Source organism: Podarcis muralis, chromosome 4, assembly GCF_964188315.1.
Source record: "Podarcis muralis chromosome 4, rPodMur119.hap1.1, whole genome shotgun sequence".
Taxonomy (NCBI): Eukaryota; Metazoa; Chordata; class Lepidosauria; order Squamata; family Lacertidae; genus Podarcis; species Podarcis muralis.
The window spans coordinates 9,555,099-9,572,782 of NC_135658.1; the positions used below are offsets into that span (position 1 = coordinate 9,555,099).

The 17,684-nt window shown below is 45.7% G+C and overlaps 1 protein-coding gene across 1 annotated transcript in view; it reads left to right on the plus strand.

Annotated features, from left to right (window-relative positions):
* Window positions 1–11,779, plus strand: part of DGAT2 (diacylglycerol O-acyltransferase 2) — a 68,421-nt gene extending 56,642 nt beyond the window's left edge. The window contains exons 6-8 of the mRNA XM_028725885.2: window positions 2,156–2,330; window positions 5,118–5,320; window positions 6,872–11,779. Coding sequence (XP_028581718.2) covers window positions 2,156–2,330; window positions 5,118–5,320; window positions 6,872–7,026 — 533 coding nt within the window. The 3' untranslated portion in view covers window positions 7,027–11,779. The remainder of the gene's footprint in view (window positions 1–2,155; window positions 2,331–5,117; window positions 5,321–6,871) is intronic.
* Window positions 11,780–17,684: the final 5,905 nt, after the last annotated feature.

The following is a 17,684-nucleotide window of genomic DNA, read 5'->3' on the forward strand; positions in this document are numbered from 1 at the left end:
GACTGGACTTAACCGTCCAGTGGTCCTTTACCTTTACCTTACACTTCTATATACAGTGGTACCTCTGGTTACGTACTTAATTCGTTCCAGAGGTCCGTTCTTAACCTGAAACGGTTCTTAACCTGAAGCACCACTTTAGCTAATGGGGCCTCCTGCCGCTGGAGCACGATTTCTGTTCTCATCCTGAAGCAAAGTTCTTAACCCGAGGTACTATTTCTGGGTTAGCGGAGTCTGTAACCTGAAGCGTATGTAACCTGAAGCGTCTGTAACCCGAGGTACCACTGTACCTTAACACTCCTCCTTCCACAAGGTTTATTTAACATTTTAATTGCCCCAAATGGTTCAAACCTACTCAAATAATTCAGTATCTTCTCAGACCAATCCTCCTCTCTCTCACTGACCAGACGGAGAAGCTTCTAAGCAGGGCTGTTGGCCGCTTGCTTAGGCCCTCAGCCTCTTTGGAAGCCACCAGATGGGGACCTTGGAGGACCCCTGGCCAGGATTAAGGAGCCTCTCGCCCCCCCCCCATTGCATGTTTCTTGCTAACTCTCCCTCACCTTCGCTGCGGAGGCCAGTGGTGTGGAAAGATCTGGAGAACTGCCCAGTCTGTTTGCCCTTGGCTATTTGTATTAGCCAGGAAGGAAACTGACATTTTTTGTGGGGTGTTAGCATTAGAAAGCATAGCAGCCTGCAGGACCTGTTGCATTTAAGATTCTGAAAGCAGAAACAGCCTCAATATGCTGTCCAGATTAGCCATCCTCTCATAAAATCTGCTTCCTGTTCCCCCAAACAGATGAACTGGCTTGGCTCGGTGAAAACCATTATTTAATGTTTTTTAATTTATCTGTGGCTTTTCTTTGGTTGTTTTCTATGGCGTTTTTGAGCTGTTTTTATTGCATGTTGCATACAGTGGTACCTCGGGTTACATACGCTTCAGGTTACAGACTCCGCTAACCCAGAAATATTACCATTGGGTTAAGAACTTTGCTTCAGGATGAGAACAGAAATTGTGCTCCGGCAGCACGGCAGCAGCAGGAGACCCCATTAGCTAAAGTGATGCTTCAGGTTAAGAACAGTTTCAGGTTAAGAACGGACCTCTGGAACGAATTAAGTACGTAACCAGAGGTACCACTGTATCTCCTTTGAACGTGTGTGTGTGTGTGTGTGTGTTTGTGTGTAAGACAGTGGATAAATAGCGACAACGACCAACAATCTTGTTGCCGTTTCCTGCAACATCTGGATAGCTCAGTTGTTTAAAGCGTGGTGCAGATCAGTGCTGGATTTACATAGAAGCTAAACAAGCTATAGCTTAGGGCCCCACTCTCTTGGGGGCCCCAAAAAAATTAAAGGGAAAAAAAACTGGATGTACATTTCCAAAATATAAGATAAAAAACAAATAGAATCAAACCTACATGCAGCAACAGGTTTTGTATTGTGTAGGCTCCTATAATGTAAATCATGGGCCCCGCCTGCCAGCCTGCTCCCTAAAATATCACTGGTTTGCTTCTTTCTGTATATAGGGTGCCCACATTCTTCATGGACTGGTTATTTTGTTATGTGCAAATGGCTTGAGATACCTATTAGGTCCATAAATGACCATATAGCATATATCCAACACAAAAAACAGCGACCATTTGTTGTTGACAAAGGACAGCTGGACATATAAAGGGCTCCATTACCTTCAGTAGCTTATAAAGGTAAAGGGAACCCTACCATTAGGTCCTGTCACGGTCGACTCTGGGGTTGCAGCGCTCATCTTGCTTTATTGGCCGAGAGAGCCGGCGTACAGCTTCCGGGTCATGTGGCCAGCATGACTAAGCCGCTTCTGGCGAACCAAAGCAGTGCACGGAAACGCTGTTTACCTTCCCGCCGGAGCGGTACCTATTGATCTACTTGCACTTTGACGTGCTTTCGAACTGCTAGGTTGGCAGGAGCAGGGACCGAGCAAAGAGAGCTCACCCTGTTGCGGGGATTCGAACCGCCAACCTTCTGATCGGCTTCATCAAACCTAAATTCTGCCCTGGTTTCCCAGGTATGGGAAAGTTGCATATTCCTGCATCGCAAGGGGTTGGGCTAGTAGATTACGCTTAAGGTCCCTTCTACAATTATGATTCTCCCCTTAGTCTGAAAGTTCTTTCTCTCTCCGAACGTCCAGGTATTTGCCCTGTGAACCGGGACACCATAGACTACATCCTTTCCAAGAACGGGAGCGGCAACGCCATTGTGATTGTGGTGGGGGGCGCTGCCGAGTCCCTGAACTGCGCCCCTGGCAAAAACTCGGTGACCCTGAGGCACCGGAAGGGCTTTGTGAAGCTGGCGTTGCGCCACGGGTAAGCAGAGAACGACTTTAATCTTTCATATATATATATAAATTCATATATATATATATATACAGTGGTGCCTCGCAAGACGAAATTAATTCGTTCCGCAAGTTTTGTCATCTTGCGATTTTTTTTTGTCTTGCGAAGCACATTGTCGGGAAAGTTTTGGAAAAGCTTCAAAAATCACCAAAGTCTGTAAAAAACCTCAAAAAAGGCTACCACACCGCGTAGCAACTCAAGTCGCAACTGTATTAACGGTGTTAAGAAAAAGGAAACAAACTTGCAAGACGTTTTCGTCTTGCGAAACAAGCCCATAGGGAAAATCGTCTTGCGAAGCAGCTCAAAAAACAAAAAACCCTTTCGTCTAGCGAGTTTTTTGTCTTGCGAGGCATTCGTCTTGCGAGGTACCACTGTAAATTTTTATTAGATTTTTTTAACATATCATTTTCAACAGTAATTAAACATACTTTTACATCTTATTCAAATTTTTGACTTCCTTCAATCCTGTCTGAAAATTTTCCAATCTCATCTCTCAGTACACATTTCTTATCTTCCCTTTTACATCTCAAATTCATAACCAATATCTCTATCTTTTTCTACTTTGTGACACTTCGTATATTCCTCCTCACAAAACTTCTTGTAGTCCTACTAGCGTAATTTGTTGATTACAGTTGCTCTTCAAATAATTCATATACTCCTTCCAATCTTCTGTAAATCTCTGGTCCCGCAGGTTTCGAATCCTTCCTGTCATTTTGTCTAATTCTGCATAGTCCATTAATTTCGTCTGCCATTCTTCTTTCGTCGGAATTTCTTCTTGTTTCCATTTCTGGGCTAACAATACTCTTGTCGCAGTTGTTGCATATAAAAACAATTTAACATCTTGCCTGTTAATGTCTTGACCTATAATACCAAGTAAAAATGCTTCTGTTTTTTTTTAAAAAAATGTATACTTCAACATCTTTTTCATCTCATTATATATCATTTCCCAGTTCTTTACTTTTTTACATTCCCACCACATATGATAAAAGGTTCCTTCTTTTTCTTTACATTTCCAACATTTATTATTTGCCTTATACATTTTAGCTAATTTCACTGGTGTAATATACCATCTATACATCATTTTCATCATATTCTCTTTGAAAGCATTACAGGCTGTAAAATTTATCCTTTTTCCCCACTACGTTTCCCTTTCTTCAAGCAGTATATTATATCCAAAGTCTTTTGCCCAATGTATCATTAGCGATTTCACTTCCTCATCTTTCACTGTGATCAGTAGATACGCAATTGCTTCTCAATTCGTATTGTGTTAATTTATGCCCTGTTATTTTTATCAATTAGAAATCATTTCCTGTAATTGTTAGAAGAGTGGATTTAATTATTACTTGCCGATATTTAATTTGATTGCGTACTATTATAGATAGAGATAATTTATTACGGTCGGAGACCAGCTTATAAAACACACTTGGGGGTACAATCCCAGGGGGTATTTAAATGTTTGGGGGTACAAACATTTAAAACAATGTACAGCAATAAATTTAAAATTTATAAATGCGATAAGCGTATAGACACTTTAATAAAAATAAATAAAGCGCTTAAAGTTTTAAGCGTACTATTATATCCGAATGGATTATTGAATATTACTTTATTTTTATTTTTTTAAAAAACATTTTTATTTGCTCTTACCAATACAAAGTTATAAAAATCCAAATACATATCCATATACGTACAGAGAATTCTCCAAATCTCAGGACTTCCTCCCACCCACCCCCATAGGGTCCCATTTTAAGCATTTAAAACTGCATCTTCTTCCAAACTCTAACTTTTATATCAGTCCATATTACCCATGGTAATTGTTACGCTACATGTGAAATCAAAATCCTGCCAATGTTTACATCTGCTTACAGTGGTCTCTTAGATAACATATTAATTTGTTTTAAAGTTATGTTCCTATTATGGCATTTTTGTATTGGAGCAGATTGTTAAAAAGGTGTGCGATCTCTGCTGTTTCTTCAGCCTGCCTCGAGTATAGCAATATAAAAAGGAGGTATACACAAACTAAAAGTGAAGTGAAATGACGTGAAATGCTTATTCTGCTTGATAGAGCATGCAAAACAAAAAACAAAAAAGGGATACCATTTTCACCAGGGTGGATAAAAATCAATGCTTTTTTAAAAAAATATATCAGATTTTTAAAAAAATTTAAATCAAATTTTAAAAATAAAATGCTTTTGGAGGGAAAATCTTTCTAAAGATAGTTTTCTATTTAAGTTACATTATAGTCCAAAGGCTATTCATCAGAAAATAAGGCTTTGTTTCAAGTTTTTCATGTGTGCTAAAACTCAGTTTAAGTTTATTTTTAATCATTTAACCACATCAGTTAACAAACATGGATACATATGCTATAATGTTATTGTTTTAGTTAAGTAAATTGTTTAAATTGTTACTGAGGAAATGATTATTTTTCTCCTTCCAATAGAGTACAGCAGAAAAGTTGTCCAAATATAAGCAGTTAACTTACTAAACCTCACCATAATTTCATAATTATCTGTCTCTGTGTATTTCTAATAGCGTAACCAAATCGGTAATTTTCGATATAACTGTGAAAACTGCTCTGAAAATTTGTTATTCCAGAAACGAAACCTTCATCTGGTTTGTAAATTTTAAGGTTATACCAGCGAGGAATGAGTCTTTCTGTAAAAATTTTTCAAATTAAATTAAATCAAGTCTTACTGACTAGCGATTTAAATTGGTTTGATTTAAATCAAGTCCACCCTGATTTTCACACCTCTCTTCCAGAGCGGATTTGGTTCCTGTGTATTCCTTTGGCGAGAACGAAGTCTACAAGCAGGTGATCTTTGAGGAGGGATCGTGGGGGCGCTGGGTTCAGAAGAAGTTCCAGAAGTACATTGGCGTGGCCCCTTGCGTTTTCCACGGACAAGGACTGTTCTCCCCCAACAGCTGGGGGCTGCTGCCATATCCCAAGCCCATCACCACTGTCGGTAAGGATCGCAGTCAACGGAATAATAATAATAATAATAATAATAATAATAATAATTTATTATTTATACCCCACCCATCTGGCTGAGTCTCCCCAGCCACTCTGGACGGCTCCCAATCAAGTATTAAAAACAATACAGCATTAAATATTTAAAAACTTCCCTGAACAGGGCTGCCTTCAGATGTCTTTTAAAGAGAAAATAGCTGCTTATTTCCTTCACATCTGAAGGGAGGGTGTTCCACAGGGTGGGCGCCACTACCGAGAAGGCCCTCTGCCTGGTTCCCTGTAACCTCACTTCTCGCAATGAGGGAACCACCAGAAGGCCCTCGGAGCTGGACCTCAGCGTCTGGGCAGAACGATGGGGGTGGAGACGCTCCTTCAGGTCTACTGGACCGAGGCCGTTTAGGGCTTTCAAGGTCAGCACCAACACTTTGAATTGTGCTCGGAAAGGTACTGGGAGCCAATCTCGGTCTTTCAGGACCAGTGTTATGTGGTCTTGGTGGCCACTCCCAGTCACCAGTCTAGCTGCCGCATTCTGGATTAATTGCAGTTTCCGGGTCACCTTCAAAGGTAGCCCCATATAGAACGCATTGCAGTAGTCCAGGCGGGAGATAACCAGAGCATGCACCAGTCTGGCGAGACAGTCCGCGGGCAGGGAGGGTCTCATCCTGCATACCAGATGAAGCTGGTAGACAGCCGCCCTGGGCACAGAATTGACCTGTGCCTCCATGGACAGCTGTGAGTCCAAAATGACTCCCAGGCTGCGCACCTGGTCCTTCAGGGGCACAGTTACCCCATAATGCCTTCCCTTCCGTACATCACAGTTTGCCAACCTGGTGCTCTCCAGGTTTTCTTCTAAACCAGGCATGGCCAAACTCGGCCCTCCAGCTGTTTGGGGACTACAGTTCCCATCATCCCTGACCACTGGTCCTGTTAGCTAAGGATGATGGGAGTTGTAGTCCCGAAACAGCTGGCGGGCCAAGTTTGGCCATGCCTGGTATACACTGACTGACTGCAGAGGTCCACAGCTAGGGATGATGGGAGTTGTAGTCCCAGAACAGCTGGAGGGCCAAGTTTGTGGGTGCCTGTTATAAACGTATTTGCCTTTTTATGTGCTTTCAAGCTGTTTTTACTGTACGTCGCCCTGAGACAAGGCGATGAACAAATTGACCATGCTCTTTTCTGAATATTGCCCTTTTACCATGTTGGATTTCATTCAGGCCCCCTTAGTGCGAGGGGCTCAGCCTCACTGAACTACCGTATTTTTCTGTGTATAACACGCCCCCCGTGTATAAGACACACTCTATTTGGGGGGACTCAGAATGAAGAAAATGGGGGGAGATTGCCAAGGGCTTTTTTGAGGGGTGTTGCCCAGTGTTGCTGAGCTTTTTTTGGGGGGGGTGGCAAAAATCGCTCACCCACCGCACCGACACTGGCCATAGCGAGCATCACAGAAGCCGCCAATCGACTACCCAATTGCCACAGTCTAATCCAGTCCAACCCCTTGCAATGCTTCTTAATGTTTATCTTGTTTCCCCTTTTTCCATTTCAGTCGGGGAGCCCATCACCGTCCCCAAAGTCGATAACCCGAGCCAGAAGGAAGTAGACTTTTATCACAGCCTCTACGTCAGCTCTCTGATCAGACTCTTTGACAAGTACAAGACGAAATTCGGTCTTCCGGAGACAGAGATCTTGGAAGTCAACTGACCGCCATGGGGAGGGAACCGGGTGCTTTCGCCCCTGCGCGCTTTTTCTGGCAGCGATTCGCTTGGCAAACGCGGCCTCAAAAGACAATTCTCTGCCGGAGCCCAAGTTGTTTTCTGTGTGTGTTCTGGTCTGCAAATCGGGGAGGCGAGTTCGAATGCACGCATGAGCTTTAAAAAGGATAAAAGGAAAAAAAAGTTGTCTAACTATCAAAGCTTTAGACCTTGCTAGAAACCATTGTATTTTCTCTTTGGGGCAGATCCGCCCCGCTCCAGCAATGGCCCTCGGTTTTTAAGTTCTCACCGAGGGAAGACACTTGTTTTGCCTTTTGTTAGACTTGGACATTGGACGCTGCCCCAAGTCGACTCAAGCTATGGGCCCATGTAGCTCAGCACCGACTGCTCTTTGCTGACATGGCTCTGAAGGCAGAGAATTCCTTATTAGTTGGAGATCCCCAGAGATTTAAGTTAGGAGTTAGCAAGGCGTGTGTGCTCTGCTGCACAGCCTGGTTGCCTCCAAAGTTTCGCTGCTCGCAAAACCAAACGACAGGGTGGGTGCAAAGCACTTATTTTTGGGTGGATGGTTTCCCTGGCCCTGAATGCTAACGCTGCCTCCTACTGGTGGCACTGCACAATGCAGGAAAAGTGTCCCAGGGGATTAGAAGAATCAGAGGACTGTAGGGTTGGGACCACGAGAGTCAGGAATCTTTTGCCCAATGGGGGTCTCAAACCCGTGACCTTGAGGTTAAGAGACTCACGCGCTGCCAGCGGGGCTACGCATCTAATGTAGCAAGTGTGAACTGACCGCTGCCTCATTGGCGCGTTGAAACAACATTGCTGCCTTCGGCGGCCATGTGGGTTGTCTGTGGAGCTAGACCGGCCCTCTAGGCCGAGGACTCTGTGCCTCCGTTTAACCCTCACCCTGTTTGTGATTTTGTGCAAGCCGATGATGGGTTTGTCCACACTGCTGTGTGTCCCAAGCCTTAAAAGCAAGTGGGCCCAAGTCGTTTTCCATTCGCCCCAGGGCTTTCCCCGGGAAAAGGCTACTTTGCCTCTGAATCAGAACCGACGGCAATCTGTAGAAATTGTTGACATTGGCCCTGATTCAGTAGTAAATGGAGGGTTTCTCCTGGGGGGAAGCGGGAGCGCGAAGGAGCTCTGTGCGTTGCACGATCTCTTCCTTCGTGCTGATTTTTAACAGCAGAAGGGAAGGTGGACCAAAGTGGGTAGGAAGAAAGGGAGTTGAAAGCAAGAGTGTTTGGGGAAGCACGGGCCGTTTCTGGATTCTGAATCGCCCATTGCAAGGTTTGCTATTTCAGCTGGAGAAAGCTAGTCCTCGTTATTCCATAGAAAAGACGGACATTGCACAGGCAGCTCCCTCTGATTCCTGGTTCTGCAAACCCCAGAGCCCACATTTGTTTGTTCTGCAATCCATACTCATTTCTGTGTCCGCACTGGGTTTTTCTTCCCTTTGCCACTGGTGCTGTAGCAACTCCTATTGCTACATTACTGCTTTTTTTCCAACATGGGTTTTGTAGCACAAGGAGGTTTCTGGTTGAGAAAGGCCCCTCCTGAAAGCACAACCAATGCAAATTCTGAGTCTTTCGTCCCATTTCACCCCCACCTCCATTTATACCTTGTTGCATAAATGAGGCTGGGAACCAACGACCTTCTCTGAAAAAGGACCTTGCTGATTCCCACAAATTCTCGTGCCGGCTTTCCTGGTGTCTTTCTGTGGAGATCCGGCCCTTTTTAAAAAATGGCACACTCCTTTGTGTGCCTCCCAAAGAAATGCTGGAAAAGCCAGCGATATTTTCAAGCAAAACCAAGAACCGGCAATTGGCAGGCGCAACTTTTGTGCTTGTAAAAAAGGTAAAGGACCCCTGACAGTTAAGTCCAGTTGCAAACAACTCTGGGGTTGCGGCACTCATCTCGCTTTACTGGCCAAGGGAGCCGACGTTTGTCCGCAAACAGTTTTACCGGGTCATGTGGCCAGCAGGACTAAGCCGCTTCTGGCGAAACCAGAGCAGCGCATGGAAATGCCGTTTACCTTCCCACCAGAGCGCTACCTATTTATCTACTTGAACTTTGACGTGCTTTCGAACTGCTAGGTTGGCAGGAGCAGGGACCGAGCAACAGGAGCTCACCCCGTCGCGGGGATTCGAACCGCCGATCTTCTGATCGGCAAGCCCAAGAGGCTCAGTGGTTTAGACCACAGCGCCACCCGCGTCCCTTTGTGCTTGTAACGAGCCACAATTACGCTACGCTTTGTGTGTGTGTGTGTGTGCACGCATGTGGGTATGAGAGAATAACTGGGTTGCGAACTTCTTTTCTACAGTGAAGCTACAGGGAGCCAGTGTGGTGTAGTGGTTAAGAGCAGTGGACTCGTAATCTGGTGAACTGGGTTCGCTTCCCCACTCCTCCACATGCAGCTGCTGGGTGACCTTGGGCCAGTCACACTTCTTTGAAGTCTCTCAGCCCCACTCACCTCACAGAGTGTTTGTTGTCAGGGAGGAAGGGAAAGGAGATTGTTAGCTGCTTTGAGACTCCTTCGGATAGTGATAAAGCGGGGTATCAAATCCAAACACCTCTTCTTCTTCCTGTGCTTTTAACAGGTACAGGAGTGGGAGAAAATCACAAGGCTTAGCTTTTCCCTGTTATTGGAGCACTTAAAAGGGGAAACCCGCCTTCTACCTCTTTGCCCATTCCCCATCCCAGGGGCCATGTGCATGCGGCCCTTAAGTCTCCTCTGTTTGGCCCTTAAGACTCCCTCCAGGCTGTAGCTGCTCTGCAACCCTACCTCTTACTTTCACCCTCCTCCAGTTGCTTGGCTGGAGTGCGGATCCTTGACCTCTGATAATACCCCTTGCTTGTCTGGATGGAGAAGTGTGTGTGTGTGTGTGTGTGTGTGTGTGTGTGTGTGTTTGTCTAGAAACAAGCCTACTCTGCAAAGGTAAAATTCAGATTTGTTGCCGTATCTGCAGTTGCCTCTGGCCCCGGCCACCGCTGGCGTAATATGGGAGCAGCTCCCTCCAGTTCCACAGGCTGTGAAACAGGTTCCAGTCCCTGATTTCAAGCTCGCCCTGCTCTTTCTACCCTTATTTCATCACCCAAAGGCTTTCCTTCCCCTCCAAGGACTCAGCTCCCCAAAGATTCTCTGCTCTCTTAAATTATTACACCCTTCCTCTCCGGCTACCCCATTCAAAATCCCTCCCAAGAACACACCTATTCTGTGAAGCCTTTAGACCAGGGATGGGAGACCTGAATGCTGGACTCCATCTCTCATTGGCCCCAGCCAACATTGTAAATCAGGGATGTGGAGGGACTATAGTCCAGCAGCATTTGGAGCAGGGGTCGGCAAACTTTCAGCAGGGGGCCGGTCCACTGTCCCTCAGACCTTGTGGGGGGCCGGACTATATTTTGGAAAGGAAAAAAAAAATGAACAAATTCCTATGCCCCACAAATCACCCAGAGGTGCATTTTAAATAAAAGCACACATTCTACTCATGTAAAAACACGCTGATTCCCGGACCGTCCATGGGCCAGATTTAGAAGGCAATTGGGCCGGATTCGGCCCCCGGGCCTTAGTTTGCCTACCCATGATTTGGAGAGTCGTCCGCAGCTGAAACAAAAATAAGTATTTGCTCATTCTACCTTGCCTCACCCTCTTTCTCCTCCCTCTTTTCCTAGAGTCTCCTCCACTGCCCCAAGGTCCACTGCCCCAAGATAGAAAAGTGCTTTTTCAGAGAGATAAATGCATATTTACAAAAGATGACTTCCAATGTTGGGCCAGTCATCAAACGAGTAATATTCAAAAACTAGATATACAGCAGAAAGTTCTCAAACCCCCAAATTAACTACTTGTGGCTTTTGTTTTTGTTTTTTAGCTTTTTCCAGATATCAATTTAAAGCACATTTATGCCACTTTTAACAGTTACGGCTCTATACTCCCCCCACAAGGAATCCTGGGACCAGTAGCAGACCCGACAGCCTTCTCAATTTCCAGCACGCTCAGCAAACTCTAGTTCCCAGGTTTCTTTGAGGATAGCCATGTGCGGACTTGGAAAATTCTCTGGGGCAGAAAACATGTTCCTTTGGCTTGTGTTCCTTTGCAAAGGTCCTTTCACGTTGTTGGGCCTGTGTGTATATAACTTAAGCAGTTTCTCCCTAGCCGCGCACCCATTGAAAGCATAGGAGTTCTGTCGGTGACCCAGAAACGGGAAAGAGAAGAGTTTAAATCTAGCAGGAACCCTCGAAGATAAAACACTTTTTGGCAAAACGTCGCACCTGTAAACTCTGAGGATTTCTCTGGCTTTTGAAGAACCTGATGATTATTATTCAATTCAGTGATGAATGTATATAAAGTAGCTCTTATGCACAAAGTATTGACTTTTTAAATGTTTACATGGATGTTGACTGATGCTTCGTAGAGAAATATATTCAGAGCCCCATGTCTGCATACATATATATTAAATATATATATATATATTTAAGCGTATTGCACTATTGCATGTGTAACCTGCCGCCTTCAATTGTTTTAATCATTGAGAACGATCAAAGCTCTTAAAATGTGCCTTTGGGTAACGTGGAAAACGGGGGTTTCGGTTCCCGAGTTCTTGTTCCCCTGTGATCCTGAACATGTATAGAGGACAAATATGCTCAATTCTTTGGGCATTTTGTGGAAATACTGTACATTATTAAAAAACAAAAGATTTTTGTACAAATTTATAGAAATAAATGTAACCAAGAAAAAAAAACCCGCTGGCTTTTTGCGTGTTCACTGTGCCTTGTTCCAGATGTGTTTGGTGCTACACGTAAAAACTGTGCCATTATTTAAAAAAATAAAAATCCTGTGAAGCACCTCAAAGCAATTGAACAATAAACCCACTGACATTGAAAACCTGGTGACTGGGAGCGGCCGCCGAGACCACATAACACTGGTCTTGAAAGATCTACATCGTCTCCCAGTACGTTTCCGAGCACAATTCAGAGTGTTGGTGCTGACTTTAAAGCCCTAAATGGCCTCGTCCCAGTAGACCTGAAGGAGCGTCTCCACTTCCATTGTTCTGCCCGGACACTGAGGTCCAGCTCCGAGGGCCTTCTGGTGGTTCCCTCACTGTGAGAAGCCAAGTTACAGGGAACTGGGCAGAGGGCCTTCTTGGTAGTGGCACCCACCCTGTTGAACGCCCTCCCCCCAGGTGTCAAAGAGAAGAACAACGACCAGACTTTTAGAAGACATCTGAAGGCAGCCCGGTTTAGGGAAGCTTTTAATGTTTAACAGAACACTGTATTTTAATAATTTGTTGGAAGCTGCCCAGAGTGGCTGGGGAAACCCAGCCAGATGGGCAGGGTATAAATAATAAATTATTATTATTATTACAGTGGTACCTCGGGTTACATACGCTTCAGGTTACAGACTCTGCTAACCCAGAAAGAACTTTGCTTCTGGTTGAGAACAGAAATCGTGCTCCGGCGGTGGCAGCGAGAGGCCCCATTAGCTAAAGTGGTGCTTCAGGTTAAGAACAGTTTCAGGTTAAGTACAGACCTCCTGAACGAATTAAGTACTTAGCCCGTGGTATTATTCTTAACTGGCATAGAACAATTTCATATATGAGGACCATTTCAAATCCAATAGACTGGCGGGGATAAAAAAAAACAACACCTCCACTTTAAAAGGCTTGTTGGAAAAGGAAAGGCAATAGATCAAATTTGCAGATGACACCAAACTGGGAGGGGTGGCTAACACCCCAGAGGACAGGATCACACTTCAAAACGACCTTGACAGATTAGAGAACTGGGCCAAAACAAACAAGATGAACTTTAACAGGGAGAAATGTAAAGTGTTGCACTTGGGCAAAAAAAATGAGAGGCACAAATACAAGATGGGGGACACCTGGCTTGAGAGCAGTACATGTGAAAAGGATCTAGGAGTCTTGGTTGACCACAAACTTGACATGAGCCAACAGTGTGACGCGGCAGCTAAAAAAGCCAATGCAATTCTGGGCTGCATCAATAGGAGTATAGCATCTAGATCAAGGGAAGTAATAGTGCCACTGTATTCTGCTCTGGTCAGACCTCACCTGGAGTACTGTGTCCAGTTCTGGGCACCACAGTTCAAGAAGGACACTGACAAACTGGAACGTGTCCAGAGGAGGGCAACCAAAATGGTCAAAGGCCTGGAAACGATGCCTTATGAGGAACGGCTAAGGGAGCTGGGCATGTTTAGTCTGGAGAAGAGGAGGTTAAGGGGTGATATGATAGCCATGTTCAAATATATAAAAGGATGTCATATAGAGGAGGGAGAAAGGTTGTTTTCTGCTGCTCCAGAGAAGCGGACACGGAGCAATGGATCCAAACTACAAGAAAGAAGATTCCACCTAAACATTAGGAAGAACTTCCTGACAGTAAGAGCTGTTCGACAGTGGAATTTGCTGCCAAGGAGTGTGGTGGAGTCTCCTTCTTTGGAGGTCTTTAAGCAGAGGCTTGACAACCATATGTCAGGAGTGCTCTGATGGTGTTTCCTGCTTGGCAGGGGGTTGGACTCGATGGCCCTTGTGGTCTATCCCAACTCTATGATTCTATGATTCTAGAGAGAGGGCCTGACTTCATCAGAAGGTAAGTGCTGCAATGTTAAGGCAATTTCTGGCATCATGTGGAATGGACCTTCCAAGAAGATTGTTTTTGCAGGATAAGAAGGGAAGATGGGCCTGCTGGATCCAGCCACTGGCCCATCTAGCCCTGTTCTCACAGTGGCCAACCAGATGCCCCAACGAGAAGCCCACGGGCATGACCTGAGTGCAGAAGCAGATCTCCACCCCTGTGCAGCTGCTCTTCAGAAGCATGGTGCCTCTGTTTGGAGGCAGAACTTAACCATCATGGGCAAATAGGCATTGATAGCGTTCTCCACGAATTCGTCTCGTCCACTTTTGAAGTCATCCGAGCTGCAATCGATCGATCGATTCTATTTCTATGCCGCTTTTTATTCCGATAAATCCCAAACAAAAGATAAAAAAATAACAGAACAGAACATCACAAATACAGTGGACACTCGGGTTGCGAACGTGATCATTGCAGGATGCACGTTTGCAACTCGCAGCTTTCGCAACCTGCAGTGGCACGTCTGCACACGCGTAGGTTGTGATTTGGCGCTTCTGTGCATGCGCGACCTCCGAAACTCGGAAGTAACCCGTTCCAGTACTTCCGGGTTTCGGAGCGTCCGTAACCTGAAAAAAACTACCTGAAGTGTCTGTAACCCGAGGTATGACTGTACAGTGGTACCTCAGTTTACATACACTTCAGGTTACAGATGCTTCAGGTTACAGACTCTGCCAACCCAGAAATAGTACCTCGGGTTAAGAACTTTGCTTCAGGATGAGAACAGAAATCGTGCTCCGGCGGCAGCAGGAGGCCCCATTAGCTAAAGTGGTGCTTCAGGTTAAGAACAGTTTCAGGTTAAGAACAGACCTCGGGAACGAATTAAGTACGTAACCAGAGGTACCACTGTACAGCACAAATCGTATAGAATGCTTAACACATCATCAGTAAAACAATCCCAAATAAAACAATTACCATTTATGTAACCCCATTAACAAAGCAACTGAAAAATAAGCTAAACACAGTTACACCAAAATTTGTAGGATTCACAAAGCACGACAGCATTCATATCTATGAAACAACATTAACAAAATAGCAACAAGACAAAGCCCTGCTGAATTTGTACAGGTGTTCTCCCCTCCGCCATGACTCACAAACTTTCATTCTATTCAACGCATCAAAATACACCTGCACATCACCCTCTTGGCAGCAACTCCCTTCTGAGGGATCCTTACGATGGATGGTCAGCACAAAGACGCTCAAACACGGCTTTTTATTCAGATCAGTTTTTTACAAGGTCAGCAGCGTGTAGCTGAGGGAGAAAAGAGACTGCAAATGTGTTAGCCTGGGGAGCTCTCTGTGATTTAGTAGAAGGAGCTAAAACTGTGAGATGCATTTGCACTGAAGAAGACTGGCTTCTTAAATAAGAGAGACAACACAGTATAAGCAGCTGCTGCCCTCAGGTGGCTTGCTCCATGCAATGCCTCAACAGGAACTTTTATTCATTCATCAGATTTACCGGTACACATCAGTAAGGACAAGAAAAGGTTTTGCGGGTCTTACAATAGCATATTTATTACAGCATAAACCAGGGGTCAGCAAACTTTTTCAGCAGAGGGCCAGTCCACTGTCCCTCAGACCTTGTGGGGGGCTGGGCTATATTTTTTTTGGGGGGGGGGGATGAATGAATTCCTATGCCCCACAAATCACCCAGAGATGCATTTTAAATAAAAGGACACATTCTACTCACGTAAAAACACACTGATTCCCGGACCATCCGTGGGCCGGATTGAGAAGGCGATTGGGCCAGATCTGGCCCCCAGGCCTTAGTTTGCCTACCCATGACATAAACCTTTACTGACTTTGGTCTGCTTTTTCTAAGCATATGCCAATGAAAACTGGCTGCACCCTCAGAAATTTATATTCCATACACGGGACGGGGGGAGCTTTTCGGTCTCATGGCCACATTCCCTTCCACGTAATCTTACAGGGGCCACACTGGAGTGGGTGGCTCCAGAGGCAAAAGTGGACAAGCCATGAGTATTCATTTTAGCTGCTTCTTCTTCTTCTTCTTCTTCTTCTTCTTCTTCTTCTTCTTCTTCTTCTTCTTCTTATTATTATTATTATTATTATTATCGTAAAAAGGTAAAAAAGATAAAGTCCAGTCAAAGGTGACTATGGGGTTGCAGCACTCATCTTGCTTTCAGGCCGAGGGAGCTGGTGTTTGCCCACAGACAGCTTTTCGGGTCATGTGGCCAGCAGGACTAAACTGCTTCTGGCGCAACGGGACACTGTGACGGAAACCAGAGCGCATGGAAACACCGTTTACCTTCCCGCCACAGTGGTACCTATTTATCTACTTGCACTGGCATGCTTTCAAACTGCTAGGTTGGCAGGAGCTGGGACAGAGTGGGTCCAACGGTCAAGGAGGCGGTTTCTGCATGTGCTATAGAGGGAAGGGAGGGCAGGGTTAGAGCAAAGTGGGTGCGATGGGTCTGCTCTGCCCTGGGTGACACCTCTGAAGGGGGTGACAAAATGCTGTGCGGCAGTCAATGTCTGTAAGAGACACTGTGGGTTTGGCACACACAAGCTTCCTGCTGTCAAAACGGTTTGCCCGCCAACTCTCCCTCAGCTGTTGGTCGGCAGGCAGCCTGTCATGGTCCAGTTTACAGGCAGTCGAAGTCCCGGCGAAGGAAATCGGGACCGGGGGCAAGATGGTGGGGTGGGAGCAGGAACATGAGTCCAAATGCCAGGAAGCCAACAGTCCGAGGGTCAGTGAGTCAAGAAGCCAAACACAGCAAGGTAGGAAACGTGTTGCTGTGGCAAAGAGCCAAAGGGAAATGCTGACCTTATATCCCTTCCCGGCTCTTGCCACCAGGTGCTGTGAGTTACCAATCGGCCTCACCTGTGCGGCCGCGCCTTACCTCTCCAGAACAAACTTAGGAAGGCCCCAGTCCTGCGAAGCCCTACCGGTCACAGGGCCTGGCATCTGCACGCACTCCTGACACAGCCTCCTCATCGCAAGGCAAATGATCTCCGCCAAAGAGGTTCAACTACTCTGGCTCCCCACAAAAAGGTGAACTACTCTGGCTACCCCCCAAAAAATAAATAAATATGAGGGGCAGATGGGGCTTGTTCACCTGGGAAGGGAGCCCATCTAGGAGAAGGAAAGCTCTGATTCTAAACCACCTCTGCCCTGCTTGGGACCCCCCCTCCAAGTTTTTTTGCTTGGCTGGGGTGCATCCTTGAACCCTGATCATTTCTCTGGCTTGTCTGGATGGCGTATAGGGAGGAGTGTGTAGGATCAATCCAACTGTACAAAGGTAAAATGTACATGTGTGCCATTTTTGCCTTTGGCAAAGTCCATTGCTGCTATGTGGCCCTTGGATGATTGACCAGAAAGGAATGCAGTCCTCAGGCTGAAAAAAGTTCTGCACACCTGTTGTAGAAGATGCTGGCACATGAACCATTAACCTTGGAGCATCCCTCTTGGGGTGGGAGAGATGAGGATGTGCCAAAGTCCTCAGCACACATGGAGCCAGGATGCTGAAGGACAACATCATACCTCCAGAGAAATGCAGGTATGACCTTATTATTCCCTGACCTTATCCACCCCCTTCCGCCAGCTGCAACAGGCAGTAGAGCCGACAGGTAAATTTCCAGCTGAAGCTAATGGTGGGTTTTATTAGGTAGCTGGGGGAATATAATTACTGTATTTTTCGCTCTATAAGACGCACCAGACCATAAGACGCACCTAGTTTTTGGAGGAGGAAAACAAGAAGAAAAAAAATTCTGAATCCCAGAAGCCAGAACAGCAAGAGGGATCGCTGCGCAGCGAAAGCAGCGATCCCTCTTGCTGTTCTGGCTTCTGGGATAGCTGTGCAGCCTGCATTTGCTCCATAAGACGCACACACATTTCCCCTTACTTTTTAGGAGGGAAAAAGTGAGTCTTATAGAGCAAAAAATAAGGTAACTGTATTTTATCCCCCAGCGGACCATGTGTGGGAGCAAGAGAAAAACGCCTGCAAGCCTTTTGCAGAGTGCAGGGCTTTTGCAGACAGCAAGCGG